This window comes from Colius striatus, chromosome 15 (genome assembly GCF_028858725.1).
Source record: "Colius striatus isolate bColStr4 chromosome 15, bColStr4.1.hap1, whole genome shotgun sequence".
Lineage (NCBI taxonomy): Eukaryota > Metazoa > Chordata > Aves > Coliiformes > Coliidae > Colius > Colius striatus.
This window is the reverse complement of record NC_084773.1, coordinates 10,898,350-10,923,852: the sequence shown is the minus strand read 5'-3', so window position 1 is coordinate 10,923,852 and position 25,503 is coordinate 10,898,350. Positions and strand designations below refer to the sequence as shown.

Sequence of the window (25,503 nt, the reverse complement as noted above, 5' to 3'; positions counted from 1 at the left end):
GGGAAGGAAGAGAAAACATTCACTCAAGAAGCTGTGTTAGCCGTATATTTTTTCACTCAGATGGCAGCTAAGGCTCTGCAGACTGAACTTTATCTTTGGCACTTTCTCTGCTCATCTTTGTTTTTTCCCCCAGGCTCAGATACCTGAGCTGGTGATTAGGGCAACAGCAGCAACAAACCGCTCCCGGGCACTGGGAAACAGCAAAGGGAAGAGACTGTCTGAAAGGCAGATGGGACCACAACGCCCACACACACGATCATCAAGAAGTTTGCAGGACATTCATCACAGGGTAAGCTAAAACACAACGCAGCAGGCCAGAGGAATTTCCCCACTTTGAGGCTACACAGTGAACTAATGTCTGTCCTCAGAGACTGACAAGAGACTGAGAGTTAGGCAAGCCGGCACTGAAGTGCAATGACACCCAAGAGGTATATTTTCAGCTAATAATCAAGCAGTCCCTCATCTGGAGGTACTGGATAGCTTTAGAGTGCCACTTTGTCCTTGTTGGGCTGCAAAACAGCCACAATGCACCTGGCCAACATTAGCTGGAAATGTAACATTTATGATTTTATGGCTGATTTTTTTTCCCTCTACCCTCCATCAATTGAGCTCACTGTCTGAACGATCACATCTGTTTATGTTCCACAGACACCTGCATATCTTGAGATGACAGCAACTCCCTGAATGCTGTAATCAGTTATTTCTCAACAGAGGAATTGCCAATTTGGTAAATAAAGCTCATTATAAAAGAACATGGAAATGTATTACAGTTGCCTAACACAGAAAATTGTCCAGTACCGCCAAATAATCAGCCCTGGCATCATAATCCTCCCCAATTTAAGGCAGCTGAAATAATGATATGCAAATTACCCATGCCAAGGCAATATTGGACAGGGGCAAGAGGAAAATGAGGAAGAGACAAAATCTGTACTTTTCTCTTCAGACCAACAATTATTTAGTCTAGTCAGGGACAGACTTTGGTGCTCCAAATTTCCTCATGCAGAGCCAGAAGTTTTGCAGCTCTGTAGAACCTGGCTATCCCCAGCAGAGCCCACAGCCAGCACGGCAGCAGCAGCAAAAGCCCACCCAGTACTGCTACAAACAGATCTGAGGGCATCAAGTGCCATACTTTGGTTTGTTAAACTTGCTGATCCCAAGGGAGAAAGGGCAAGTTTGAGCTACACGGTGATGAGAAGCTGGAATTTCTGCAAGATCTGAGACCAACAGAGATGAGCCACAGGTAAGCAAACATTGCTCCTGAGGAGGAAGAGCGTTGTGGCATCAGCTCTCCACAAGAAGGAAAGGCATTTTGTTGCTTTAATGAAGATATAGAGCACTAAGTTGCTGCCTAAAGAAGAAAAGAGACTATGCAGAACACAACAGAAAACAATTCTCAGCCCTCCTCATCCATTTTCATAAACACTACATTAAACTCTGACATGACCTCCAAAAATCCATGTTCACATTCTTCAGATACTGTCAGATACAGTCAGAGAGGACATGAGCAGCAAACACTGCCAGAGGAGCAGCTTTAGCCTGAGAAGGGAAATCAAGTTACCAGGCTAGACCAGCTCCTCTGTTTTGCTGACAGGTCTTTTGCAAATCTGCTGCAGCTACCTCTATGAGGATGAAATGCCAGACCCACACAGCTCCCACCAGCCCTCAGCTCCTCAAGGAGAGGGCTCAAAAGAGAGCACCAGGCTCAAAGGGTTGGTGGTTTGTGGCAGACACAGCAGGAATTGCACGTAAGAGCTGGTGCAAAGAAAGACAACTTGGGCTCTGTGTTTAGCAGGAAAAGGTTTTCCCAGCACAATTCACCAACACCAGTTTCCTCCAGCCAGGACTTTTCATGCTTCCAAGTACTTTCGCAAACAGGCCAAAGTCATTCAGCCTGGGACCAAAACGAAGAAGTTTTATGATTTATAAACTGTGACTTGAAATACCTCTATTCCCCACACTTGTTTGGAGCTTTTGCTGGCATAGATAGCCAGCAGGAAACAGCACTTCACAAACTCATGGGACTGAAAGCATTTCACAGCACACAGTGACCATTAAACACTTTATTGTTTAGGAGGGAACCTTGGAAGGGAAGAAAGGTGCCTGCTAGCGTAACAGATAGGAGCATGCTAGGAACTGTTAGTCCTAACAAGCTAGTCAGGATTACTGCCAAATACTTCAGACCCCCTTCTTCAGAGCAAATGGACAGAGGTAACAGCTCCTGAAATTCATATATGGATTGGTGAAACCAAAGCTAGCACAAGGTGAACCAGGCATGTGTTAGGCAAGCCTCCAAGCTATAAGCTGTGCTGGAAGTACCTGGGGTCAATATGATTCTTTACATTGTAATACAATAAAGAAGGAAATGACAGCATCCCACTGTCCTGGGACCCTCCTCCAGGAACATCCGCTAAGACTGATACATGCAGGCAATTGGAAGAGGAATCATGTCCTTGTCTTGGACCACGAAGGGCAGAAGGCACCAGTTTTGGTCAGTTTCTATCCAGAAGGATGCTGGGGCTTCCAAGTGCATTTGTGGTCCCTGTCCTCTGCTCTTTGGTGGCTGATGTTCACCCAGATTTAACTAACAGCTCCTGGAGGAAAAAGGAGACAAAAGAAAAGGCAGCAAGTTAGTCAAGCAGCTGTTGACATGGAACCGGTTCCTTCAGAAATGAAGGAGTAATGTTGGCAGGGTGAAAATCCCACGGAAAAATCATCAGGTTTCATCTGCTGTAAAACACAAGACACCCAAGGGGGCAGAGGAGTGCAGAAGCAAGATATCACAATATCAAAGGCGAGCCCAATTCTGTGAACAGGAATATAGGCTTAGTTGCAATGACCAGGGTTTATACATCCAATGGCCTACAGCAGGAGAGAAAGTCCATGGTCTCGGGTAAGCCTCAGAGCAGCTGGGGTGCAGGAGTGAAGTGTGGCTCCACACTAAGTCCCAGCCTCAGCCGGACACGGGAGCACTCTGATCAGCTGCCATCAAACATGTACATGCCACTCATCCTGGAACAGGATCAACAGAAGAGTGAGCACTAGAGCGGAGAGAAAGACAGACGGGGACTCGGAGACTGCCACAACTCCTGACATGTCTGACAGTCTTTATCCTATTAAGACCCAAACCCTCCTAAACTTCACAGCAAAATCCTGCCTGCTTTGTGCCCACAGCAACCTCTAGTTTTCTAAGTGCTATATCCTCAAGCCTTGCAGATACCTGCATATGACCTGTGGACTACTGAGGGGCAGAAAAACCAGAAGACTTTCAACCTTTGGATGGAGACTGCAGAACCTGTTAAGGTCTCTTCCTATTTTTGTCTTATCACTCCTATAAAGTAAAAAAAAAAATCAAAATCAAGCCTACAATGCCATCAGCAGTGGGTGAGAACACATCCAGCACCAGCTGTAACATCTCTCCCTCAGCATCAATGTTGGACCCTACTTTGAAACCCAGGTAAGCAGCTCTCATGCATCAGCAATGGCATCCTTACACCACTGAGCTGCTCGTGTAGCCCCACAAACAGCAAAAGTGCACAGGGTGAGCCCACTAACACGCTGCTTATTTCCCATGCTCTGCATAGGTGCAGTTCCATTCTGTAGAGTACCCTACTATAGCCAGCTACAGAAACACAACTGAACAGTTCGCTGTGTGTGGTCTCACCACCCATTTTTTACTACAGCTGGGTCTGAGCTCAGTTCTACTTTCTGGACACTAGCCTTTCTTAGGAGAGAAGCTGTGCTTCCTTGAATGAGAATCAGAAAGGAGAACATGACAAAATAATGACACTAGCACACTTGGCAATATCTGTCAGATGGTACGGATGTCATGTGGGCTACTTCTGCACAGCAGGCTGATATTCACTGCCTGACGCCTGCAAGGTCAGCATATTCAGTCTACATTGACCATGCATCTCCAAAGACAGCCCCATCTCTAACAACAATGAACTGGAAAAGCTTCAAAGGACTCAAGAATAAAGAGAAAATTGTTTGCCAAATTATTTAGACAAAGCTTAGCTAGAAATCTGACAAATGAGCCATCAATATCATTCGACTGTCTAATTTCCCAGGTAATTTTTCTCATCATTAGTGACTTTCAAGTTTTGCACAGAACAATGCATTTTAAAAACTCCAGCAGCACTCACACAAATTGTAATGAGCAAAGCAGCAACAACTCCCAATCAATTTTGCAATGAAGTAATTTGCTGGTTTTACTCTGTAACACTCCACTGAAGCCTCAAGGAATGCTACATTTTGGTGAAAAAGCCACTAATGTGGCTACCCTGTGGTCAACCCTTACTGAAGGTAGCAAAATCTTTTCCTTTAATGTAATTTTAAAGACTAGAATAGTTACACAATTCCATTTTCAAAACCATAACTACATATTTTTTCTCATTTCAGGAGAAAATGCAAACAGGCAGCATTTAACCCCAATCAATTCCTTCCAGTCTAACCTGCCCACATATCAGGGACTCATCGAGCTGGAGGCTCACGAACATTCCTGGTGCAAAAACATCAGGTTCCATCTCACTCCGGGTGGCTAAACTTTCTCAAACTCTTCAGCATAGCTAAAGGGAAGCTTGTGTGAACAAAGAATGGAGGTAATGATACTGTCCATCAGTCCACGCTAGCAGTGGCATGACAGAATCACACCTAAGGCCAGGAACTAATTAATATCCCCTTCCTCAGTAAGGGCATGGAGTGCTCACAAAGGTTATAGAGCTGGCATTTTTGGGGAACTGAAGTACTCCCAGTACACAACAGCCTGTCCCACTTGTTTCAGACTTTCTTGCTCAGGTGCCAATCCAGATCCTGCAGCATTTGTCATGCCAGTGTAGACCACTACCATCCCTGAACCCTCTGATATTGCCATGGCTCAGTTTACAAAGCAGAGCACCCAGCCCATGCTCCTCTGGCTCTTGGGCAGGACACGGCGTGCGGTGCAGGCCCGAGGAGCAGCTAACAACACCAGAGGCCTCTGACAGCTGCACACTGGAAGCTCTGTAGGCCATCAAATAGGTCTGTGCTTGTTAAAATACACATGCAATTTTCACTGCTCCAAGGCCATCAGTTTATAAACGTGTACCTAACTACCTAAAAGCACATTTCATGCCTCACACACTCTGTAATAGCACAGAAGGACACCATGGCTCTAAGGCTAAACCCTCTCTTTATGCCAGTGTTTTAATTCCACCTAGCACTGCAACCATGCCGAAACAGATTTGGCACCCCTTCACCTCCTTCCAACCCGAAATCCTCCCTGCAAGATGCTACCAGGTTGCTACAACACCTACCTTAAGCAAAAGGAGCCAGGAAAGAGAAGGAGAAGCCTTACCTCTTCTATGTGCCCTTATCATTGCATACACATCAGACAAGTTGCATATGCAACAAGTCTGGGCAGCTTGCAATCACAAGCTGTTCCCACATGACAGGATACTCCCAATTTATCGAGTTGAGGCTCAGTCTGAAGAAGTTTGGTGTCTCATCACAAAACAACTGCCCCTCAGTTCGCATTAGCTAGTCTCTGCTGCAGCCTTAGCAGAAGAAGGTTCAGGAGACAAGCAGCCCTGGGGAGTGCACCACACACTCTAACGACAGGCGACGGTGCCCTTCTTGCACGGGGAGGGTAGATTATTTTTAATGCCATTGCTGATGCACTGCCAGGCAGACACCAGGTTCCAGTCTCAACAAGCTTCAGCCCAGCACCTCTACATATGAATACAGTGTCCATACAAAGGCAACTCCTCACAGCTGTGGCTGCAGCAGACAGAGGAAATGACAATCTGTTCAGTCTTGACAGCAAATCCAGCTGGAGGGCACGCGGCACTCTGCTCCACGCCTCTCCTGGCAAGCAGGACCTTGAGCTGCTAACCCATGCACTTCCACCACCATGACATCCTGCTTGGGAACCCACAGCAGTCAAAACTGGCTGACTGCTCGGCTGACACAGCCCACCACTTTGAAACACCTGTGAGGAAGCCAGTAGCTTTCCAGTTCTGGTTCCAGTGCAAGTAGGGCTGCTCCACACTGAGAAGGGAGTCCAGCAACAGCCACCACAATCCTCCTCCCATAATGGACAGCTGAAGCCTTGGTATCAGCACTTGGGCAAGTGTCAGCAATGCACTGCTCATCTTCCTCCTGTTCCTTCTTTGTCACTCTGCATCCCAGCTCAGTGAGCCCGAGCATCCCCCCGCCTCCCGCAGCCACTGGCTTCCTCTGTGCCGCGGCTGTCAGCCTTGCCGGCGGCTCACAGCCAGGGCAGGAATCTCCCTCCTTGAAAGCCCAGACCCCAAAGAACTTCCTCCTGCAGTGTTTGCCAGAGATGCTGTTTGCCAAGCCTCAGCTGTGCTAAGATATATTTATTTAACCAGCCTTCACTCTCAGGGGGTAAACTCTGCAAGTTTCCTCCAGTGAGTACCCTACCTTTGTTCTAATATTCCTTCAAGCAGTCTCACCACAGCGCTCACACATATGGACACTGTGTAGCTATGAAGAAATCAGAAAGCAGATCCCCATGATAAATGACTCTGTGCATTTGGAGTGTCAGTGACAAAGCAGAAATTAATCTCCACAGTTCCTAGTTCCCTGCCGTGTGCAGGCAACTCTCAGAACCAGAATACCTGTTGGCACACAGCAAACTTCAGTTACGTGACCGCACAACTTTTTAATCTCAGTTAGTCTGGGAAGAGGCACTAACGAAATACAAAAGCCCTGACCTGTCCCAAGATGGGTGTTCAAGGCCTCTCCACTGGATAAGGCATTTGTTGCAGGGCTATTAGCACCCCACAGCATTGCAAGGGACATTTGAGTCACTTTGGTTTGATGTATGCTGTAGGTATTTTTTGGTTATGTGCAATTTGTTCTGTTGCATTCAGGGTATTGGCTATTTTGTGGAGCAGCTGTGCTGACTAATGGATCACAGCTCTTCTGTGCCATACAGTTATTGCACAGAAAAGCCTCTCTGTCTCTCTCATCCTTCAGGAGTCCAACAGTTGCTGTCCTTGGGTTTGGAATAAGAAGGGGCAGGAGCATGCCTGGCAGCGACAAAAACCATTAATTCAAAAAGCTATGAAGAGAGTTTTGTACTGGTGTTAATAGCTTTGCAAAGCAAGAAGTTCACCCAATGACTTCTTGGCTACTTCCCCAGATGGTGTCCTCAAAGCTGGCTTGACAGCAGAAAAGATGCCTTTCAAAAAACTCACCAGACGTGCTGTCGGAACACCCCAAAAAGGGCTTTCACGTGGAAGCCCCCTGGTCTACACACCCCACCAACAGAGTGCAAGGAACAGAAACAGTCTTTCTCGTTTCCTTCCCCCACTCCTCACTCTCCTTTGGCTCACAAGAGCCGACACACTATTTGATTTGCTCTGCCTCGACACCTCCCCATTGCTCTGCATCTCCCGAATATGAAGTTATTTACTAGCACAACTAATCTCTAGCTGCTCTGAGACTCACCTGTTTGTTCATGCATTATAACATTGATTTCCTCCAGACAATTGTTCTGATCATTGTTCTAACTCGCAGAGAGCTCCAGTCATTAGCCTTGCTTAACAGGAAATGTTTTGCCACTGACTGAGCAGCTCTGCAGTTACAAGACTGCACAAAAAGTCCTCCCGGTTGGGGGGCTGCGTCTCCCCACTGAGCTGGTAGCCCCAGACGTTGCAGGAGGGAACAGACTCAGTGCTTTTGATTTTAGACATGTGCTGCAAAATACCACAGCCAGGAGGAACAAACAGGGCTCTCCAAAGGGCCACTGCTGAAAGGATGGCTGTTAATTAATCGGTATACAAACTGATGGCAGCTTTTGTTCAATCAATGTTAATGGCATTTAATCTCATTCTCACCATTAAGAAGCCACCAGGCCAGGCTGACGTTGCTAGTGCCTGACATACAGATTCCACCCACATTTGGGAGGCAAGGCAGGAGAAGGAAAGTAATGGAAAGAAAGGAAATAACCCTTGCTCACTCCTTCTACATCACTGCACAATTTCATCGGGTCTGTTCCATTACTTAAACATTTTTTGTTTTCTAGTAACGTTACAGAGGAGTTCAAAGGACAAAAATCAGACATGGAGCATTTCAATACTAGCTATTCTTGCTCTCCTGGGTACTAGCTTACAGCTCTGCTAACCTGCACAGCCCTGACTATTGTGATTCTGTAAACTGAAAATCGCTTTTTAGTCATGGGCAGGTCCCAACAGACCTGCCAGTGCCCCTCAACATGACCTACAACTGCCAACTGACACCTTCCATGAGCTCTACCCAAGTATTTCTCCTCACTTTGATATTGACCAACACTCCATCACGTGCCAAAGCACGCTGAAATCTGTCTGCCTCTAATGTCTTGCAACGCTAGAGTGTTTGCTATCAAACACCCTCTGACCAGATTTGTCTTGTAAGTCAGTGCATGTTTGAAGTCCAAACTTCCCAGGTGAACCACTAGTGTATCCACCAGTGATTCGACTCTGACCTGGGAACTGTGCCACAATCTGCCCAGTCACCTTCTTGGGAAAGGGGAACTATCCCCTTGCCTCTGCAGGAATGGTGCCTGCAGGCAGAGGGACAGCTTTTGTAGCAGATGAAGCCCAAGGTGGCAGATTTCGTGACTACTGGCTTATTGCTTCTGCAAGTATCTTGAATTTTTCCAAATCAGTATCAAGAACAATAACAATCAAGCCCAGGCTCTGTCAGCACCTTTCCCCTGTGGCAGCACACAACACTTGCCCAAAGCCAAGGCTGCAGTTAACAGAGATTTTCGTTATCCCTGGACAAGTGTTGGTCCCGTTGCCTCTCACTGCAGAACACAGACATATCATAAGTGTCGTGAAGGACTGGCTGAGTTTTAATTGGTCTGAAATAGCTCTACTAGACTTGGTCAAGATTGCTTTAAAATCATTTTCCATTAGAACTGTGGCCCTCTCTCTTTACAGTCAGCATAATGACTCTACCTCAGAGAAAGATAATTACATACCACTGTCTACACACATCAGAAAGTATACACTACAAACACTACCATGCCTTTCTGGAACAGCTGAGAGAAGGCAATGCAGGAGGAAAAGGAGATAACACTGGATGTCTTTCCATCCCACATCTGGAGTCACCTCGAGTGTTTCTGCAAGCTCGTGGATTAGCCCCCAGGAGGGATAAAGGGATCCAGAAAGCACAGAGTGTTTCTAAAGCAGAACAATGACAACTTGTACAAATCCAGCTCTGGTTTTGTGAGGATTAAAATGAACTTCACCCAACTGTGAATATCCGTTTCCAGAGCCAAAAGGAATGGAAAACCACTTACTGATGCAACAGCATTTCATTATTGCAAACCCTAAGCCCAACGCTTCCAAAAATTAAGGACAGGCAAAAGTAACGTTATTGCTGGGAGACATTGGCTGCAGGGGTTTAACTGCTGAACTGCCAAGCCATGCTCTGAGCACCATGTAATCAAACAACACAGGCAAATAGAGGCACTTGGTCATACTCCGATTCCTGCTCTTGCCACTAGCCCTCAGAATAGTCACTGGGAAAATAAAAGGGAAAAAATAATCCCAGAAGCCAAGAGACTTTGGATTAAGTTGTATAAATGACCTGTTACCTCCTAGCACAAGGAAGAAAGAAATGCAGTAAGTACCTGCAAAGCCACCCCGGTATTTGGGATTAACTGGATTACAGAAATGGAAAGTACACGATGCAAGATGTTATAAAACAAGACGCCAGGAAAATGCAGGAATTTGAATCAGGCTGGCAAATGATCCCTGCAGACTACTGAGGAAAATTAACAGAGAGAAAGGGTAGAGAAAGGGTACAGTAAGAATAGTGGCTGATGAACACCGCTGTTCGGATGTGTAAATTCAGGATGTCAGACTTCCACTTAAATCCGCTTCAGTCCTGGAACAAAAACAGCAAATCCTACCATTAAAAAGCACTGGAAGGAGAAAAGTCAGACGTGCCTAGCCTCATTTCAGGATAGGTTTCCCCTGTGCACCCCTCAAGATTGAAGTTTGTGACTTTAATTATTCCTGGAACATTGTGTATATAGGGATTCAATGCTGGGATTACTAGCAGGATCCTTGTTGTAAGTGCCACTTCTCAAACAAATTACACTTCACTGGATGTCAGTAACATACACATGAAAACAAATTAGATAAAGGCAGGAGGATGGTGAGATACAGATCCGGTGCAAGGAAATTTCACAAGGTCATCCAGAAAAATAAGAACTCTTAGAATATAAACTCCTCCAATGTTTCTAGTTCCACAGCACATCAAAGCTTCGTGTGACATAGACAATACACCTTCAATACACTAGTGACTCCACACAAGCCTGAGACCAAGGCTAGCTGAGACTTGCTTTCTTGTCAAGGAACGCCATCAAGGTGGAGGTGGAAGAAAGGAGACGTAGGAGATAGAGCAATCCCAGTTGTATTCTGAACTCCTAGGAATCACCCCATTTCATCCCTTGCTTCTGAATACTCACAGTCAAACACAGACGGATGGGAGATCTTATGGGAGAAGATGGATGGGAGAAGCCAGGGAGAGAGGATGTCATTTTGTTTGGAGGCAGAGATACAGCAGCTCCTTGGCTGCAGGGCTTCTGCACAAACTGATCCCAACTTTACATACTGCATTTTGCCTTTCCACATCTCATCCTGGTACAGACTATTAACCTGTACCAGTTCTAACGAGCATGTCTGTAACTCCAGCAATTTTCATGAAGATGGAAGCACAGGACAGTCCAGTCCTTGGGTAGGGTGCAAAGAGCTGCTGAGAACACTTTACAGACCCCCAGCTACGGCACTGTGCCTTTGAGACGGGGCCTCAATAATGGTTGTTGAGTTCTCATCCTGGAAATTTCACCTGATACTTGCCAGTGTTACTAAACCCTGCAGTTTTCCTGTGCCTGCAGGGCATGTGACAGAGTCCTAAGCTCTGTTGTCAGACTCCTTCCAACTTCACCCAGCAGCTGTAGATAAATTTCATCTCTGTTTCCCTTTCTGTACATAAGATTAATGCTACTTACCAGTCACACAGAGGTACAATAATTATTCACCAGCAGAAGATGCTAAATAAATGCAAAAAAGAAAAAATCCCAGAGTTCTCAAGGGATCCATCCCTCTGTACAATTTGCACTTAGGCTTCAGAAAAACTCTAGTGCTTTATCTTGTCCCTTTCTGCCTTGCTTTAGCAGGCTCATGCACCGGATAAGGAGATTTCCTCTCCAGATCAGGGTAGTGTGTCCACACTTAAGGTATGGCTCACTCCTGTCTAGTCCAGCTTCATCTACCAAGCGGAGAGGCAGGCAAAGACTTCCCCAAATACCCCTTTTCTATGCCTAATTCTATTCCTGCTCAGTGACACAGTGAAATTCCACGCAGAACTATTATGAGCCTGACTGGCTTTATTTGTTTAACAGTTCACATTTTCATTAAGCTGTTGCTCCTCGGCAGCCAGTAATTTTATTTGTGTGATAGCTGTATTCATTTCACCCGCACGGGTGTAGATGTCACTCTCCTTTTTTTTCTGGCTGAAGAGGCAAAAAAAATCAGCAATGAACGAGTCAAGGGAGGACTGAGAATTCTCATGGCGTTCTGCAGATAGATGTGGGATATAACTGGTTTTGTGAGACATGTCCCAAAGTCCAGAGTTACAGTAGAGGTCCTACAGGTAAATTGTTTTTAAGAAGTATTGGGAGACTACTGCTCAGGTACAAAACCAGAAACTGAAGGATCTTTCAGCAGAATGAGCTCATTTGACTCAGCACTGCAACTCTTCTGCACCAGATTATTGCTGACTGAGCGTTTATGGTATTTGAAGATCAGATGTTAAAGAATTAATTGTATGTCTAACTCTTGCCAATCTTTTAAGTATCTGGTCCCAGGAGCTGCAAGATTTGATTAGATCACAAGGAAAAGAAGTTTGGTTGGTTGGGCTGTACCAAGCTCCACTCAGACAATCTTCTATGGAGTTCAGGCAACCAGACAGAAAAATAACAGGCATTTTGAAATGTTAATGACCTGAACTGAGCCAGGCAAATGACCCAACCACACCTCTTCGAGGTTTCAGAAGTCACCCAAGAAACTACAGATTTCACTGTGCCACTCCCCTGTTACAGCATCAAGAAGTACAGGAGCAGGGAAGCCCTGCCTGCTGCACGAGCACTAGGCAGGGAAGCTGCAGCCCAGGGCAGGAGAGCTTTGGGTGCTCCTGTCGGGAAGGACACACAGATGAGGACGGAGAGGCTGTGGGTGGATGGGGAGGCCATGGAGACACTCAGCCACATGGCTGTGTGTGGATGCCCAAGCACAGGCAGGCAGCAGCCTGCGAGAGGTTGCACGCTTAGCCCCCAGCACCCAAGCCATCGCAGGCAGTGTCTCAGCAAGATGGATTCATCCCAGCAGCTGCCCACTGCTGCCCAACATAACCAATGCAATCAAGAGAACGGCAGATAAAATGCCCTACAACCTGAAACATGGATCTGAGCAAACAGAGGAAGAATGGCGAACATCGGGAGATGCATCTTTATTTCTCAATCAATGTCTCCTCCTTTGTTAATTCCAACTCCTTCCTTCGGGATTCACAACCTTTACACCGAGTGAAAAACAAGCTCAGCATTTCTCAAGTTTCTTCCCTTTCCCTCTTCAGAGGACACCCTGTTAGAACACCAGCTGCTGGAATAAGCCAGAAAAGCCTCCTAAATAATTATCTCCCATCTCCTCCGCTGCAAATTTATAGTCCTGCATCTGTGTCAGAACAGAGACCTGCTTCCATCTGTCTCAAACATATCTTTTGCAAAGAGAACCTAAAAGTAGAATGTTTAACGCAAGCATCTGAAAACATATTAAGCGACTGTAAAAGGCAGTGACAGTTTCTAAGCGTGCCACTCACTTGTCTGTGGACGCTGCTCAAGTGGAGGGGAACTTGCTATTTTCTTTTAATAATATGACAAATGATGCCGGCCCCATCTTGTAACTTCCCTCACTGTGCAGCACGTCTGTTCATGATAGATACCAGTGCAGCTGCTTAGGTGTCCGTTTATCTGCTACAAAAGCGCTGTCTGTTTGGAAGCGACTCATTCTAAAACAGTCGCCCCAGAGAGGGAGAAAGAAAAGGGAGGGGAAAAAGAGAGACAAGGGAGCTGTCAACTGGGAATACATCCATGCTTCTGTTGCAAAAGTTCTGGCAAAAAGCAAGCATCATCTTTAGTTTTAGCTATATTCTCCCTTCCTCCCTCCTAGACCATTCTTTTCTAGTGTCACTCAGCACCTCTTAACACTCTCTTCCCACAAAGATCTTACCACAAAATACATTTAATTTCATATTTGCAACCTGTGGAAACAAAGCAAGCCCACAGCTTTCCTGCACAGGTCTGTGCCAGCACAGAGGAGCTCTCAGGTCCCAACCTGAATGATTTGCAGTTTAAGACAGGTAACATTCAAAAGAAAAACAAAACACATCAGGCAGGGATGGAGTGAGACAGAAGGGGAGAAAGAAAGAGAAGCACTAAAAAAAAGGCAATCAAAGGGTATTTATATTTTGTGTTTAAAGAGACTTTAAGCAGGAACTTGCCAATTTTCTGTAGCCAGGATTAGAACAGAACAAACTCAAACACTTTGTCCTTCTGCAGAGCCCTCTGAGCTGAATTTCACTCTCTGCAAAATGGCCAATATAGAAAGTAGCTCATAAATCCCTGTGACGTAAGTAACTTCACATTACTCTTGGGGAAACAGAGGCAGGGACAGATTCATTAATCCAAGGAAATGAATCTGTGAAGCAGTCTGGATTTCTGAACGTCCCACACAAGAAGCAGCACCCAGGGCCCTGCAACTTCCATGCCACACTGCCTGGCACAGCCAAAGTAAGACTCTTGAACAGCTGAGAATGTTCTTAGAAAGGAAAAGTACAGTTGTTAAACCACATCTGCCCCAGCACTGTAGCACATTTTCTCATTAAAACACGTTTTACTACTTTAAAATACCTCTCCACTGTTTCACCCATTGCAATGTTAATACCAAAGACCAAGGTCACATCTGTAAGAAGGTGTCTCAGAAACCTGCTGAGTAGCAGAGAGCTGTAAAACCTGTCTGAACAGGTGGGTACATATTCCAGGAGCTCAGCACTGCCACAGTTAGCCTGCTGGTAACACTCAAGCTAGCAAGGTTAGGGCTGGCTTTGATATGTCATCAGTATCCTGCAGCCTAGGCATATCCTGAGAGGATGTTGCTGCAGGCTGGTATTCTGCCTCCAACTTACTTCCATGTGTGTGCAGAGGAACCCTGGGTATTCAAAAGCTCTTTAGAAAGTTTCATGTACACAAAGAGCTTTACTAGACATTTATGTCGAAGAAACTGTTAAAACCAGCATTGAATTAAAGACTTGACTTTTAAGATAAGGAACTGCCCCTTACAAAAACGTCTTTTGTGAGGTAGGGTTTCTTTCTTTGTTTTGAAAATAATGACATTCCACGTGTAAGATGGTATGAGTCAGCTGAGCCCAAATTGTATAAGATAGTTGTTATTACTGTGACTTAAAACTGATACTTGCATTCATAAAGCTCAGTACTTATTGTCTCCCAAAATTTAAACTCACGGAAAGCCTGGCCACTCCTGCTGGCAGAAGGCTAATCCTACTATCTCTTACCCATGATCAGTCTACAGCTACATTCTCACTCGTCCTGAGTGGTTGTGCTGACAGATCCCAAAGCACTACCCCCTGGATGATGATGACCAAAGGCCTCCAAGCATGAGGCTCTGAATTACGCAAACCGAGAACAGACTCATGATCTCAGCCAGCCTTAGCTTTTCGACCAGTCTGAGAAGGAAACATAGGCAAGTAAGCATACATACCTACCCCTCAGCCCACCCAGCACGAGGGGGACAGGCCAGTCACTTGATTTGCAGAGAGCTTTCACATCTGTCCCATTCTGCTTACTGCAGCGCTCGAACAGACAACCCGATCCCCTTTCATCTGCTCTGCGGTGGCCATTTCTCCAGAGCTGCCCATCATTTCCTTATCAAGCAGCAAAAACGTAGGATCACTAGAGACACAGCTCAGCCTTGCTGAGATTTCACTCTCTCAGCAGGTTGTAAATGCCCCTATAATGTTGGCTTTTTTAATCTTGTGTTATTATTACCCGCGGCTGCCATTCAGTCTGCAGAGAATAAAGCGCCGAGGCTTTCAGGGCCCACACAATGGCTCTGTGCATTTGCCAGCAGTTGGACAAACAATACCTCTGTGTTTCAGCTTTATTGGAAACCTTTCTGTTGTGGGAGTCTGACTGCATGTGTCCCTCCACTCAGGCAACGCAGAGGTGTGAGCGTGTGCCTACGAATCCATCGGCGATTTCGGTAGCACGTGCCTCTGCAGCTGCCTAGAGAAACAACAGTAAAACGTGTGGGCAGCTGCCTGCAAGCCCAGGGTGTTCCTGTGAGCCTACAGAAGGATGGAGATACCAGCCTGCAGAGCCAGCCAGCCTTCTCTATAGGTCACGCAGGGAGTATGAAGCTGAACAGGGCCGCTCTGTGAATAATTACGTTACTCTGCGCAAACGGTGTTGCCAGCTCGTATGGAAGTCTGATGATGTATGACATAACTATGAAAATGTCAGAGCTCTGCTTCCCCAAAACATGTTCTTACATGAAATCTCGGCTTCTGCTTAAAACTAAAGAGCCCGAGATCCTCCTGTTTGCAAGGAAGGCTTGAAAAGTGGAACAACCGAAAAAGCACAAGTCAGAATGCAAACAAGATTTGAAAAACTCAAGGCTCTTCTAATCTGGGGAGTCTGATTGGTTTGGTCAGTTTGTTACTGCTTGTAGCAGACACTGCAGATGTGTGAACTCTTGCAGAGCTGCAAATATCCACCCACTCAAGAAAACGAGTCATGTTGCACACTCTTCACATATTCAAAACCCAAAGGGAGAGGTCAGAAACTCCCCCAAAAACCACAGGGTTGACTTGTGAAACTGTTTAGAAATGCACTGGGTTATTTCATTTGCCTCTGGTTTCAAGCCCCTGAGTCACATTCTCATACCCCTGCTGTCTGGGCAGAAGGGCTAGATTATTTTATTTCTCTATTAAAAAAAAGAAGGAATAAACAGAACTAAGATTCTCATGTACTTATAAAACTTCAGGAACAACTCCACAAAACTAGGGCAATAGAAAACATGCCAAATACTTCAAGGCTTGGCAAGAGTGAGTGCCTGCCTGTGTCTCCGTGGCAGGAGGAATGTCTGTCTGTCTCAGCCAATGTTTCCGAGTAAGAATGTCTCATCCCAATAGCCTGTGTACATATAAAACACCTATGCTGTCAGCTCTCCAGGAAGAGACCTTGACATTTTGCAGAAAACCACATCCTCATCGCCCCTGCATATCAGCAGAAGGCAGAAAAACCTGGTAGAGCTGAAAAATGTAAGAATCAGGTGCTGCCTTCAGCAAGAATTAAAGTTAAAATGGAAGAGGCAGTGGTGAGATGTGCACAGGACCTGAAGTATGAAGCAACCCACTTCCAGGTTTCCCAGACCCTCAAACACACCTGACCTATCCCATTTGCTCTCTCACGAGCCGAGAGAAGAGATATCTTGAAGGGGAGGAAATTGAGCCTTTGCTATCTTAAAAAAGAATAAGTAAAAGGTGAATGGTTTCAGCACAGACTGTTATCATTGCGATATTACGTGCCTCGTGCACCTGGAAAGATAAACTGCAATCTGCTCTCTGGGCTCTAACTTTAGGGTTATGGGTCTGGCCCGGGGAAGAGGAGCTCTGCTCTCTGCAGACATGGGAGGAACTGGGCTGCAATGTTCTCTTCCCAAAAACAGTAATGAGGTGCCCAGAGAGACTGCAGAGGTGTCAGAGAAAGAGATGCTGTTAGACCCTTTGCAGGCCAAAGACAGATTAAAAATAACACAATACCAGCGAAACAGCACCTTATCAGCAGCCTGGCAAGTGCTAAGAAGTGGAAGCTGAGCAAAGGCTGTGACACCTGTCTGCAGCACTGCCCTGCTATTACTGCCTTCCGACTTCCTGCACAATCCAAGTGTCCAAAGGGCTTTGAGGTAAGAAACAGCGAGACAGGCAGGTGAATCTGAACCCCGATCAGCTGCCTGAAGAGACGGTATGAATACCTCACATTTCAGTAATACTCCTCATCTATAACATTTCCGAGACATCCATTCAGTCTCAACACTCCAAACCACAGAAGTAATATCTGCCCAGGTAGAGATGGGCAAACAAACACAAGTTAAATGACTGTTCAAGGTCGTCCAAGGACTAGGAGAGAGACACACACACATCTAGCAAGCAGATTACTCTTCCCTTTTGAAAGGCACACAGACACACACACGCACGCACAGGGGATTGAAACTGCTTAGCCAGGTGTGGAGCCTGCTGTGATCAACACAGCTCCGCTGAGCAGCGACTCTTCTCTCACTGCTGCTATAACGTAAAAAGCAAACCTTTGTAACACAATTCATTCAAACAGATGCAAATAGGGATGGGGGATTTTGCATCTGGGCTAAGTTACTACAGTCTACGCATCCTATTTGTCTGCTAGTTATTAAATTACCCACAAGCCATCAACAATTCAAGTTTCTCTCTGAGAGGCAGCGATTAACTAGGAATTGCTATGCAGAAATGCTGCTCATCTCTCTCTCTCCAGCGAGATCAGCCTCATGATGAGTTGCAGACATTTGGGAACAAAGGTGAGCTTTCCTGCACTAAATGAGGCACAGAAAGATGGGGAAATGCTGCAACAGGCAAAAGAGGATTTGCAAGGCAAGAATGTGTCAGAAATGGATTCAAAGACATGCTGCAAGCCACGGACTCTGATCAAACACATGTGTGTATCTGGAGCATAGGAAGCCATGCTTCTGTCCAAGCACTAATGCAAATGAGATCTTCACTGAAAGACAATGAAGCCAGTATGTAAATATTAATTTAACAATCTAGTTGACAAAGCCCTGGTTGATCTATAAATACCTACTTTATTAGCAGGTGATGCTGAAGGCAGCTACCCTGGCTTCTCCTCCCACAATCCCCTGATGCCATCCTGTTTTTACTGACCCCAGAGAGACAATCACTCTTAACTGTATGCAGTTTGCTGCTCCACAGCTACCTGCAGAGTAGTTACAAACACTTGGCAATACAATACATATTTATCAAGGCCCTTGCATGACAAGGATCCTGTGACAGGACACACACCATGGTCCACAACCCTCAATTAAAGAGAGCAAATGGTTTAGAAAAATAGGACTGTCAAGCAGCCTGGCTTTTAAGCAGGAGGTGGCCAAGGAGCTGGTCACTCAAGTACCATCAGGCATTTAGGGGATGACTGACAAAGAGCCAGAGCCAGGCACTGTCTGCCTGCATTACACTGTGAACTTGGCAAACCAAGCATCTAGTGTATCAACATCCTTAGTAACTCTGAGCTACCAAAGAAGTATTTGCCATCTCAAAACAAGATGTCAAAATCCTGATCTCTTTCTGTAGTTTTTATGTCATCTGGACTTTTATTTTAATTTTATAATAATTTTATAATGCATAATAAATCTTACAATTCTTTAGCACCTCTTTGGGCTGCACACACGGGAATCCCTGTTCACACAGGCATGAGACAGCTATTTAACAGCAGACAGGAACACCCCACCAGAGTTTAGAGTCAGTAGTGAAGAATATTGCATCCCGGTAAAACTGGAAGGGCATTTGTACCAACATAGAATCTCTCTGACTGCAATATGGCCAGCACCCATGGAAACCACTTGAATTATGATGTTTTAGACTATTCATGTGGATTTGCATATATTGTCCAGAAGTCTTTTAAAGCCTCGGTCTTCCTCTTGCTGCAAAGAACAGAGACAACATACTCAATGGGCTAGGCTTGTAAATAGGCAGATTGAATTAGAGAAACAGAATAGACTTTGTTATCCCCTCCTCTCACTTGTTTCAAGTTTCTAAAGAAACCTTCTGAACACAAAAAGTTACTATGTTTCTCCTGGCCATATTATAAAAGCAGAAAGAACAACAAAAAAAAAATCAAAAACCACAAAATAAATCCTTTTTTTCCATAAAATCTCCATCATATTCTTACAGCTTGTACAGTGCCAGGCTCCAGAGTTTACCCTGACAGAGATCCTGCTGTGCTGGGCACTGCATCAATCCTGTCAAGGATAGGAGCTTGCACTCATGACAGAGACATCAATACAGCAGTCAGAGCACGTACAGAGAATATCAGAGCTCTGCTGGCAACCAGTCCAGATACCCTGCACACAGTCCATTCTGTGGCTGCATCCTCGCTCCTCCATGCTGCTCAATCTATTAGGTGATCAGCATTTCCAGAATATCAACTTGTGCTATCACAGCACAGCAGATACGCTCTAAAAGATGACAGTGACCAGTGCCAGTGGAAGGACAGTTCCCTGAGCAGCAGACTTTGGACCCAGGGCTGGTCCTTTGCTTTTCTCAAAAACAGATCTTGCCAAAATTTGTTTTAGCAAGGGTTAAACCAATATTTATATGACTGCAACCTCGTGATGGTCTTTCAGTCTGGTTTTTAAGACCATCAGGGACGGTGGAAAGGAAACTTCTGCAATAAAGTTCACTTCCTAAACTGTCTCTTCCAAGTGGATGTACTTCTGTTTTCCATTATTTATGGAAATAAGACAAAGAAGATTGACTTAGGAGAATAGAAACTGCAAATAAAGCCACATTCAGAAAACCTGTGGAATTTAGCAAGAAAAGTGCTACACATTGCCAAATCGATCAAAGAAAAAAATTGTTCTCATTAACCAACTAGAAAAAGCTAGGATAGTAACAGGTTACCAATCACCTTCACTATACTATGTAATAGAACTGTCATAGATGTAAGCAGCACCAAGGAATAACTGAAACATCTTACACCATTCAGTAAACGCCAAGTGCTGCAACAAGGCATCAAAATAGCCTTCCCAGGAGAAATCCACACAGTCGCCGTCTCCTTTGTCTTTGATGTACAGCTACAAACAAACCTACTGTGTCAAAAGACCCAAAAGAAGCTTGTTGTGTTCCCCAAACCTCTACATGTGTCAAGTCCTGTAGCTCCTGCAAAGTTGCTGCTTCCTTTGTCCGTTGTCTCCTTTACCTGTCAGCATATCCATTGTGCAGACCCTCCATTTCACAGTCCAGCCAGTTGTAATGCAGAAGCCCTTACAAGCCAGGATCCAAAGAAAAGTTTAACTAAGTTTGCTTCTTTCTGAAGTAAATCTCAAGCAACCAAAGCACAGTTGAAATCCAACTTACCCAGAGTAATTCATTCTTCACACTTGCTTAACCACGGTCACTCACCGAGGACAGACTGGCAGCTTTCTCTGGGGGTTGTAGGCTACACTGCACCACCGGGAACTGTGCTGAGACAAGTCCACATCACATGTCAAAGGAGATGGACTGCACCCTTCAGCTCTGGGATGGAAAGATCAAACTGCTAGACAGGTTCTTTCCCTTGCCGGGTACACTGATTTTTATCAACGGGAAAAGCCAATTAAAGTTGATAAAGACACATTCTCTGCTGATTTTGCCTTACTGCCCACTGCTCAGTGTTACTATAATGGATAATGTTCTGCCTGTGGGTGTATTTTCTAAGATCTGTCAGTTCTGACAGCATTTTGGCACCTGGATAACTCAAGATCTATACCGAAGGTCCTGGAATACACCATTTCTCAGTAGCTGATGGGTACATTTTTCAGCAGGGCTTCCCTAATTAAAGGGCTAGAATGAGATGGGATCAGATTGATAGGCTTTGCAGTCAGATGTTTTACGCTTAGTTTGATGAATTATAAATCACCCCTTGCAACTTTTGGAACATGTGAGAAGAGTATGCAAGAGAAACTACAGCAGTATGTCCAAAGTATCATATTATACTTACTTATTTTCAAATTCCACCCCTGTCCCTATGGCAAGAATGTTAAAGACATATTCCAGAAAAGCAACTCTCATTGATACCAAAAGAAATATCAAAAGAAAACTGATGTCATTAAATGAGACACTGTTGCTCTGGAGGTAATCCCACATGGAAGTGGTTTTCCCCAAACAAGACACAAAAGGTCCAGTCCTCCTCCTTTGAGCATCATCCCAGGCTGATAATACCATGCTGGTATTGAGTGCCTCACACAGCTCCATTAGCAACCTTCCCTGCCAGACCAGCAGGATGTTTTGCCTTGTCCTTGGCTGTCACAGCCTTCTCTAGGGGCTACAGAAACCACTACCATATTTAATGCTTTGACTTTAATACCTGTAAAACTGTGTGAAGACAATGTATTCTGTGCTGGCTTCATTGTCTCTGTCAGAGTCCCTTCCCTGTATACAGTGAAATATAACTCCAGAGAGCCCAGCGGCAAGATCTTTCAAAATAACCACAGCTTGTTCTGGTCTGAGCAAGATCTGCAAGCACCAAGCTTCTCTTGGTGGGGGTTGTGAGAGGAGAACAACAAACAACCCCAAAAACAGGATGTGAGAGCCCAGTATCACAAGGTGAAAGTTCATGAGTTCAGACCAAGGTAGCCTTCAAGCTACAGAGAAGAAAGTCACAGAATAACCATTCGGAGTGGAGAAAAGTATTTGTTGGTAATTTAAAGCATGAAGCCAAAGAAACACAATGCAGAGCCACCAGAATGTGAAAAGCACTTTCAGATTCTGAGAGGTTAAAAAAAAATTATTTGAACAGCTGGGAAAATTTAAATGGTAAAATAATAGCTACCCTTCAAAATGCTACAGATGCAAAAAGACTCTTCAATGAATAACTGATAAAGGGGAAAAAAACATTCTTAAAGAGAAACTTTCACGCATGAAGGTCACACAAGTAACAGCCCCTCCTAAGAACCTGGATTTTCAGACTTGGCAGGAGATGAAGAGCTGGGTTTAACATAGCAGCCTTTTACCTCTAGGGACCCAGGGTCAAATCCTGAGTACTCTAAGTTATACATGAAAGTGACTTCGGGCATATCACAGAATGCTAGGGGTTGGAAGGCACCTCTCAAGATCATCCAGTCCAACCCACAATATCCTTTCTATTGCTTTTTTGGAAACTGTTCCCAACCAAAGCAAAAGCAAGGTCACATAGCATCACATTGGAAATGTTGTAGCAGTTTGTTCTCCTTCTCAAGGAGTTCTCCCAGCACTGGCACAGTCTCAATGGCTGCTGCAACGGGGCAATCAGAGCAGTCAGTTCATGTGATTTGACTGCCCCATTACCACACAACCTTGGATGCCCCATACACATAATCTCCTCTGGTAACAATGTGGTGGTACAAAATTTTTCAGAATAAAAGGACAATCTGTAATGAGCAGCTTAACTATTCAGGAAAGATCTCAGAGGAAGAATAACACCAGTCAGGATTGCGGTGTGTAATGCATGGTGTACACAATGTGGCTCACCAGGACAGGGTCTATGGACAGACACATCCAGGGAACCCAAAACTCCAGCAGAGTCAACTTCAGGGCAGAGAGTTGCTGAAAGAACACAGCCAGGAAAGGTCTATCTGTCACCTGGCTCCAGCTATCCTCATAGGCAATGATTCCTCTCTACCAGCTATTTTAAAACAAGAAACCAAAATTTTTCAGAAAGTAGAGAAAAAACTGACAACTGAATATGCAGCACTGCAGAGAAGGAATCAGCTGCACAGTGCCAGCTCTTGTTTCCACTCCTCACCCACTTCAAATGCACAACCTCTTCCACATAAATACTGAGCAAACTGTTACAAGGACAGCAACTGAACACACCTCATCAGACTCCAAAAACATGGATCCTTTGGCAAAAAAAGGCAGAATCAGAACAGAAGGCCAAACCCAGCCACCCCAGCAGTCAATTCTTCTCTCATTCACACATACCGTTTCACCAGCCTCCAACTGGAAACTCTTAACTACTATTTTTTCCTTTAAGTCAAGAAGTCAGACAGCATAAACACTGAGATCCTCCTACAAAAGAACTTTTACTCCAATCAAAAGTAACTGTTATTGCAGGATTATTAGAGCATTTCTGAAGAACTAAGATGTAACCTCCTCAATCTGTGTGTTTCTTCTCCCTCCAGAGTAGAGCCTACCTCAACGTACTCTGAACACAGTCAATGTACTTCTCTAGTTGATAATCACCTGCTAGTGAGTCCTAATGCTGCCAGGTATCTCTGATGGGTCAGGAAGTTCACTAGTCAATGATATTAGAATCAAACACGCAGAGGATGAGCCTGCTGCCTCTCCCACACTTCCTCCTGCAATTGCTTAGAACATCCCCAGCTACTCAGACCAGGTTTGATCACTTCACAAACCAGAAATGCCCAGGGTTGCAGAAAGGAGTAGCTCTTGCCCTGTGTCTATGCCAAACCAAATTAGCCTGTGCCATAGACAGTAACACAGCTGACAGAAGGTTTCCAATAGAGTTCTTGACCTGTCCACGGTCCCGAGGGACCCCCATGACACGTTTTTACAAGAATCAGGATCCTGATTTTTTTTCATTATGTACATTTTGTCTAAACTAAAATTATGACTGCAGCTTTAATTCAGTGTGTTCTCCTTCACTTGTGATCCTAATCTGCTGGCAAAGGTTGTTGGACCTGCCTTTGTAAGCACCTGCCTTTTTCTGCCCTTTAGGTGACTATGTCACTGTGCTGCCTGAACAGATGCCAGCAGCTAGAGTTGCACAGCAAAGTCATTTAGGAAATTCACCAGCTGGGGACATAATCTGCCTTAGCAGGGCTGCTACTCATGCTGGAAAACCTGCAAATTCATCTCTTCTACCGTGGCATGGCACTGGTTGTGACAGGAACATGGAACTAGGATATTCCAGCTTGTCCCCTCACCGAACCAGTGTGATGATAGGTCATCAATCTTTCCCTTGCCCATGGCAAACAGCATCCTGCAAGGTTGATGTATGGGTAATGTACCTTGGGATCCTTCAGGGTTAAAAAAAATAAAGTGGATAAATCTGAGAGGACGAGAAAGAAGCTAAAGCAGAACCAGAGGGTGTGAGGCTTACAGAAGCACCCACCCCTTTCTACTCTCCTTCCATGGAGTCTCCGAGTCTTGCCCATGCCTCGTGGAGTCAAACTCCCCTGTGCCAAGTAGCTTTCATGTTCAGTGAGAAGCACAGGGAGATGCAGAAGATTACTCTACATCCTTACGAGCTTCCAGTGCTCAGAACCCAAAGACTTCTTTTACTCTTCTGATCAGGCATGTTCAGATGCATATTTAAAAATAAGACAGACACTGAACTCTGTCTTGCCCCCAAGGGAACTGCAGCCTCCACTTTCCAAACTGCCAGTTCAGTGCTGCAGGAAACAGGCAGCCTGGTGTCAGCTCCAATACAGATTTTAAAATGAAAGGCATGCAAATGAAGGGGACAGAAGTGAGGAGGGGAGGCAGGGGAGAGGGTGGAAAGACACTGGAAGGAAAGAGGTAAAAAAAAGAAGAAGACAAAGGGGAAAGGCAAAAAATGTGAGCCCAGACTGAAAGAGGTGAGTAAATAAAGAGATAGAAGAAGGAGGTACAAAAATAGGCAGTAACATATGTCTAGGTTGCTTGTACATACTACAAGAAAAAGACCCTATAAGTCAACAGAATCCTTTGTGCTAGGTAGTGAGGAAAGTATCCCTTATAGTGATAGTACTGAGCCAAACATAGCTTAGAATGTAGGTGAAACACCTGCAGCTTGAGTTTCAATCACAGAAGAATCTGAGAACAATTTACCCTTGCCTACAGCTCAAACACTTGCTATGCACTGTCCTGACCTCATGGAGACCTACCCCAGAGCATGATCTTGAATTCAACACACCACAAGATAAAATAAAACAGAACAAAACAAAATATGAATGGAGAAAATAACTTGTCAGTGCTGTACAGCACTCGGTTCTGGTGCCAGTGTGTCAACATGGGCATTACTCTGGCTTTGTGTTTCTAGATCCTGCCCAGCAGGGTTGGCAAACTTGTAGTGTTTTTAAGCTTCAGAGAAGAACTCCAGATAGTCAATCTCAGGCAAACAGTTTTGAAAACCTTACAATATTGTTGGTCTATTAAAAGAAAACAAAAAGAAACAAAAAGAGAGATAATGAAGCGCAAATCTAGAAATAAACTTGCAAATAAAAAGTGCCAGGTCAGAAATCAAGACAGGTTCTTACAGCTCTACAACACACGGTTCCAGAAGCTCATCAAAACTTTCGTGGCACCTGAGAGACTTGTACCAAGATCAAGAAGTGCTGCCAGCTGTTGATTCTGAGGCAATGGTCAGAAAGAACGCAAGCTTGCCCGAGGTGAAGCATGCAGTATGGTGTGAACTTATCATCCTGCTGTCAGGATGGACCAGGGACCATGGTGAAGGACAAATCGGAACCGACTAAGCCAAGGAAAATACCAACAGAGAGAGCAAAGCAAGAACAGAGATGGAGCAAGAATCAAGGATCACAAGGAAGATTCGGGACCTAGATGCACAGTTACAGCCTAGAGGCTTGTGGAGCAGTTCAGAGCCACTAAAGAAACACTCTTATACACTTGGCTGATGGGTCCAAA

At 45.0% G+C, this 25,503-nt stretch overlaps 1 protein-coding gene across 2 annotated transcripts in view; it reads right to left on the bottom strand.

The window, feature by feature from the left end:
- Positions 1-2,045: 2,045 nt before the first annotated feature.
- Positions 2,046-25,503, bottom strand: part of CHCHD6 (coiled-coil-helix-coiled-coil-helix domain containing 6) — a 113,864-nt gene continuing 90,406 nt past the window's right edge. For both annotated transcript variants that reach the window (XM_010210453.2, XM_062008360.1), the window contains one exon: positions 2,046-2,591. In XM_010210453.2, coding sequence (XP_010208755.2) covers positions 2,568-2,591 — 24 coding nt within the window. In that variant the 3' untranslated portion in view covers positions 2,046-2,567. The remainder of the gene's footprint in view (positions 2,592-25,503) is intronic.